This window comes from Neoarius graeffei, chromosome 28 (assembly GCF_027579695.1).
Source record: "Neoarius graeffei isolate fNeoGra1 chromosome 28, fNeoGra1.pri, whole genome shotgun sequence".
Lineage (NCBI taxonomy): Eukaryota > Metazoa > Chordata > Actinopteri > Siluriformes > Ariidae > Neoarius > Neoarius graeffei.
In genome coordinates this window covers 43,031,568-43,038,118 of record NC_083596.1, presented here as the reverse complement: position 1 = coordinate 43,038,118, position 6,551 = coordinate 43,031,568, and the positions used below count along the sequence as shown (strand labels likewise).

Below are 6,551 nucleotides of genomic sequence, written 5' to 3'. Positions count from 1 at the left end.
TGGGGTGAATCAGAGTCATTTTAATTGATGGCAGGTGTGAACCCAAAAAGACTGAATGCTGTAATTAAATCAAAAGAAGTTATTATGACTTCACAAAAGAGTCCTGTCTACTTAATAGAATTCAGGAAACCGATTGCCTTAGAAAAACAAAATTAAGCACAACAAAGAATTCTTAGAAGTACTTTTTATTTGAACAAAAACAAATTTCAGTCTAACTGAAGAGTTTTTAGCATTTTAGATGCAGCACACATCTACTGCAAAAGTGCATTTTTTAAACTCTGGAGTTTTGGCCTCAAGTCACCTACTCCCAAGTTCAACATGACCCTTTGAATGAAGTAAAAGGTGTTTTTTTTTGTTTTTTTGCTTGTTTGTTTTTTGAGATAGTCCAAATGAAGGTTATAAATCAGTCCGAAAGTCAGGCAAACAGCTTGAGCGTGGGTTCCAAAGTGATTCATCCTGGCCTCTATTTTCATATGTAAAGTTACAAAACTTACAGTCCACTGCATTAATGTAATCTCTCTTCAGCTTGTTTTCAAGCTGCAAAAAAAGAGAGAAAGTCTCAAATATGGATTCAAAGCCATGTATTTTTTAAAAACGATGCAAAAACAACTAGAGCAGCGGCGACAATTATCGACACCTTAACGATCTTTTGGCCATTGCAAAAGTAGACTTTTCGATGTCGGTACTTACGTAAATGAGGAAGTAAGTCTAATGTTGGGCGGCACGGTGGTGTAGTGGTTAGCGCTATCGCCTCACAGCGAGAAGGTCCGGGTTCGAGCCCCGTGGCCGACGAGGGCCTTTCTGTGCGGAGTTTGCATGTTCTCCCCGTGTCCGTGTGGGTTTCCTCCGGGTGCTCCGGTTTCCCCCACAGTCCAAAGACATGCAGGTTAGGTTAACTGGTGACTCTAAATTGACCGTCGGTGTGAATGTGAGTGTGAATGGTTGTCTGTGTCTATGTGTCAGCCCTGTGATGACCTGGCGACTTGTCCAGGGTGAACCCCGCCTTTCGCCCGTAGTCAGCTGGGATAGGCTCCAGCTTGCCTGCGACCCTGTAGAACAGGATAAAGCGGCTACAGATAATGAGATGAGATGAGATGAGACATTTTGTTCATCCTTCATTGTTGTTTGTATTAATTTCTAGTTTTGTAGTTTACCAATAAATGTTAACAGGCAATTGGCATTGTAACCACATGAACATCCAGGTCAAAGGTCGCATGTCATTCTTCAAACCAAAATATAAAATGTCTACTGATATTGTAATATGTGGTAGATGTTTACAACAAACTGCAAAAAAAAAAAAAATTCTGAATGAAATAGAAAAATCTGAATATTTCAAGCGTGTAATTTTTTTCTATGCTAGGAATTTAATTCTGGTCTAATTCTATTTATTGCAATAGGATTCCAAATACTCTATAAACATTCCATTCTGTTATGGATCAGAAAAAAAATTATTATAAATCACTTACCAGCTACTGGGTTTTGCTGCAAAATGAAGAAGCGAGTGTGACAGTCGAAGTGTCCAGACTGTGCCTGGTTCTGCAAGATGCTCAGTAAAACCTACAGCTTGGGGCATGTCCTTATAAAACTGCTCTCATTGTACGTGAGATGACCTTTTTTTGTTTTTTTTTAAAGCAAAGGGTTGTCTCACACCAAATACTGACTTTGTTTCATTTATTATGGTTTACTGATTACTGTTTATAGTATTTTTTAATGTTGAAACATTTCATTTCATTATTTTTAAGCCATTTTTTGGTCGACAGCATTTCTTTACGTGTGCCTAAGACTTTTACACAGAATGTAAATGCGTATATATTTATGAGAGAAGCATGAGGATGACAATAGGCAGTTATTGTGCAAAATGAATCATCGAGAGAATTTCTTCCCCCAGGCAATGATTTGATGTCAGCAGTGAATGAAACAGACCCGTAAGACCTGTAGGAGTTGAGCGTAAACATTGTCACTGTGTAGATTTTGTCATGCAATATCCATCATCAAGGTGTGAATCCTGGGAGAGCTGTAGTATCAGAGATAAGGATAAGGATGAACTTCATTGTCACTAGTCACAAGTACCAGGGAAATTGGCCATCAACCCGTCCGTACATATACACATACATACAGTTGACAGAGGGGGAGTAGACAGGACAGGAAGACAGGTATGGAAAGAAAATATAGCGTAACATGAGGATAGGGGAGGAGTGAAACCTGGTGAAACCTGTTTTCCTCTCCATTATATATGGTCATTCCATCAGTTCAACCTGGCTCATCTTTCATCATTCCTCACTGTCCCATTTTATCAAGGAATCACAAAACTACACCAAAGGCAAAGATGCTGGCTGTACTCCTCATCGTGGGAGGATTAATTCCCCAAATCCATGCCGGAGGTAAGACAAAACAAGACAATCTCCTGTTATTCACTGAAAGCTGTAGAGGAGAGATATATTCTGTTGATGTAGCATAAAATAGCATAACCCTACACTATGTTTTCAAAAATACAGTCAGTATCATTGTGTTGCTCTTTATAACTGATCAAAAATAATTAACAAGTTTTGTTCAAGGCGGCACGGTGGTGTAGTGGTTAGCGCTGTCACCTCACAGCAAGAAGGTCCGGGTTCGAGCCCCGTGGCCGGCGAGGGCCTTTCTGTGCGGAGTTTGCATGTTCTCCCCGTGTCCCCGTGGGTTTCCTCCGGGTGCTCCGGTTTCCCCCACAGTCCAAAGACATGCAGGTTAGGTTAACTGGTGACTCTAAATTGACCGTAGGTGTGAATGTGAGTGTGAATGGTTGTCTGTGTCTGTGTGTCAGCCCTGTGATGACCTGGCGACTTGTCCAGGGTGTACCCCGCCTTTCGCCCGTAGTCAGCTGGGATAGGCTCCAGCTTGCCTGCGACCCTGTAGAACAGGATAAAGCGGCTAGAGATAATGAGATGAGATGAGAAGTTTTGTTCATTGGTTAATCTGTATGGTGCAGCTTTCACAATCCGCATACTATCAGCTGATGACAATGTAATCACGGGCCGATTCCTCGACTCTCTGCTGCTCAGTTTCCCTCCCTGTTCCTTTGCTGACCAGAATGTGGACCTGGAGTACACGAATTGCAACACCAGTAAAAACTGTACGTATTACTTACTACTTCAAAAACATTTTTTAAAAATAAAAAATAAGCCAGTTCTGCTGAATTGTTGATTCTGATTAGTTAATTTTCTACAACAGAACCAGTGACAGTGGTTCCAGTTGCAAGATAAATCAAAGGTTAATCACAATTAGTGGTCTTCTTCTAATATATGTTATTTTTTCTGTAGTAACTATCGTCACTAGGACTTGTCACCTATCAAGCCTATCAAGTTTACGTTGTAAAAATTACTTAATATTTACAGAAGGAGTCTTGAGTATCTAAGGAAAGTTACATTTAATGATTTAATCATGATTGCGGCACAAGTGCATCAGACATTTTGACAGCTGGTACCTGATTACAAACTAAACTGTTTCGATATTACGTCTGATTAACCATGGCACATAGCTATCCGACAACTTGTTCAAAATCACACTTACCTAGCAAAGTTTTCAACATCTTTACGCAAAATGATTGACTGGTACACTGGCTGCTTAGACAACATGAGCTTTACAGGAAGCCCAGGCAATATTATTAATTAGTATAAATACGCAGGTGATTATAGAAAATTGCGCATGCTGATTGGTCGAGAAATTCTGACTATTTCTCGATAAACACCTCGAACAACTCAGCAAAATGGCTGCCAATTGTTTTGTTACCATAAGTGAGGAAGAATTACAAATGATGAAATAAAATGCTGTTCCTAAAAGCACTAAAGATGCTACGAAGTTTGGTCCAAGACTATTCAAAGGTAAGGTGGAATTATGATTTATTTTATCAATTTCAAAACAAAGTATTTTATGTGAGTCGGCATAGATAAGTGACACAAGTCACTTGTGCGCAGTACATTTGCATGCCGCTTTTGAAGTTTAAAATAACTTTTAAATACATTTTTTTTTAATAATCACCTGTGTATTTATAGTAAAACAATTATCCGCCTCAGGCTCAGTGAATATCGGTGATTAATTGTTAATATAAATAAAAAATATTCCCAAGTCATTTTGGTGAAATATTTTTAACAGTTATTCCATGAAACTGAGTCATACATGAGCTGATAGCTGACGAGGTGCATAGCACTGAGTTGACTATAAGCCATGTATGATGAGCTTGAGTGGAATAACTGTTTTATTCTATCCACATTCACTGGATTTTGAGAAACAGAGCAGTTTTCTTTTTTGCAAATTCAATGAATAAAAACTTTGTGCAAAACGTCCGACAAAATAATTTCCGCTTAGAATGTAAACAAACCGGCGAAATGACAATAGCAATTTGTGAAAAATGCTATAATGATCATTCTTGAAAAATAAGAAAAGATATGTTCTTACCATCAAATACTTTCATTCCATATTTTGTTGCTTTTTTTTGTATTTCTGGGGGTTTTGTTTTCGAGTAGAGTTTTTATTTCGTCCTTGGTTGGTTCAGCAACACGCTCCGCCATTTTGTTTTTCTTCTTCTTTAGGGTTTTTTGGCGGTTGGCAAATCAACTTAAAGGTGCATTACCACCACCGACTGGGCTGGAGTGTGGAACAGGAGATATGGGGGGAGCTATATTATTTTACCTTTTTCTGTTTCTTTTAAATACTTGATAACATCTGACTTAATGCACTCCGCCATTTTGTTTTTCTCTGCTCAGGGTATATGAGCTGATAGCTGAGTAGTAGAGTAGCCAATCAGAGCGCATGACTGCTCATATCCAGGGAATATGGATAGATTAATTATAGTTATATTTATAGGTTTTCATTTTTTTTCTGGCAGTTTGTCAGCTTTCATCCATAGTGACATCTGACAGACTTCCCCAGACAACCACACACAAAAAAAAATAAATTGAACAGTGCTGCTTCTGTACCATTAGTGCCAATTAAAGCAAAGTTCCACAATTTCACCACTGGGTATACCATATGTTTACAATATTTCATACAATATTTCCTTCCTCAGGGAATACCGTCTTGCTCATATATTGTCACAATCTTAAATGTTATTTTAATACTAACAACAATTAGCTCTAAATCAAGATTTGATCAAGTTGTAATTGAGTTTCATTGGAGAACTTTGATTTTAACAGACACCCTGGACAACATTTTCACGGTTCCAAAATGTGACAACGAAGACAACCGTTATGGACCACCCGCACATAGGATGAACATTGGATACAAACTGAACAACCTCACAAGTGGCACACAGTACAAGTGAGTGTGAAATCTGTGTGCAAACCTTCAATACTAACTGATGAACCTTTCATAAAAAAGTATGTTTGATTTAACTTTGCGTGTGTATTTAGGATTAACTATAAAATTGGAAATAGCAAAAGCAACACTGTGACGGCAACTACAAGAACAGGTAACATTGCAAGTGGTCAACTCTAAAGTCAGCTGTAATGTGGATGACATAAAGAGACTCACAATTCATATTTGTCTTTTTGCAGCAAATGATTACGCAAAAATCGGACTTGGCTTTCCAGGACGTAGTGCAGCGATGGTGGTGATCGTAGTTATTCTGTCCGTGGCTGCATTTATCCTGCTAATCAGTATCCTGGTCGGTTTGTTTGCGTCCCCTTGTCGAGACTAAAACATCACTTCACATTCAGAAATCAAATCTATTACATTATGCACTTCACAAATATACACTGTTCAAAAGCTTTTGCCTGGCAGTGTATAGGTTCGTTTTCTTTTTAACATTTCTTCCTTAAGACATAAAATAAAAAAAGAATAAAGCTAGCTATCAAACTAAGAATGTTGTAGATTAAACCTTTTCATAAAGCTTATGCATGTCACAATCTTTTTGCTGTAGGATGATCGATGGTCTTTTTTTTTTTCAAATTAGCAATTCCACAAGATCTTTTTTCTTTAGCTATAAAAGTTTTTTGTCTTCTTTAATCACAACATGACAAAAGCACTGAGAGTTGTATCCTTGATCATGTCAATACAATTATTTCTCAGTAATGTTTTGTTTTCTTGTAAGTACTATCATAACTGGTAGACTATTTAACCTAATTGCATTCAGATATTTAATAAAACATATTGAAATATGCTAAACTATTCTGTGTGTTTTTATATCTTACGAGAGCCTGAGGCCTGCTTTTGATAATCCAGCCAGTGGCCTCTTCCAGTTACAGTTCATTCATTCATATTCAGAAAGCAGTTATCCTGATCAGGGTAACAGTGGATTCAGAACATTGGTGTGATGGGACCCTAGTCCATCACATGGCATCATACATACACACACAATGGTCACAACAAGAAACTCCAGGCTGATTTTTTAGAGCTAATTTGAATATTTATTAGATTTGAATCTCAGAGATTATGAAATCTGTGCAGAGTTTGATAAAATGTGTATTCTCCAAAACATGTTCTAAAATCAGCTATAGCTGGAGGGCCACATGGTGGTGCGAAAAGTATCATTGGTGCCTCACAGCTTCAAGGTCCTGATCTCAGGTTACTGACTGTGT

The 6,551-nt window shown here is 38.1% G+C and overlaps 1 protein-coding gene across 1 annotated transcript; it reads left to right on the top strand.

Moving 5' to 3' along the window:
- Nucleotides 1-2,254: 2,254 nt before the first annotated feature.
- Nucleotides 2,255-5,898, top strand: upk2 (uroplakin 2). Its single transcript, XM_060912463.1, has 5 exons — nt 2,255-2,381; nt 2,966-3,109; nt 5,169-5,292; nt 5,385-5,443; nt 5,529-5,898. Exons 1-5 carry the CDS (start codon nt 2,327-2,329, stop codon nt 5,669-5,671), a joined length of 525 nt encoding a protein of 174 aa, XP_060768446.1. The 5' UTR covers nt 2,255-2,326; the 3' UTR covers nt 5,672-5,898.
- The last annotated feature ends 653 nt before the right edge of the window (nt 5,899-6,551 follow it).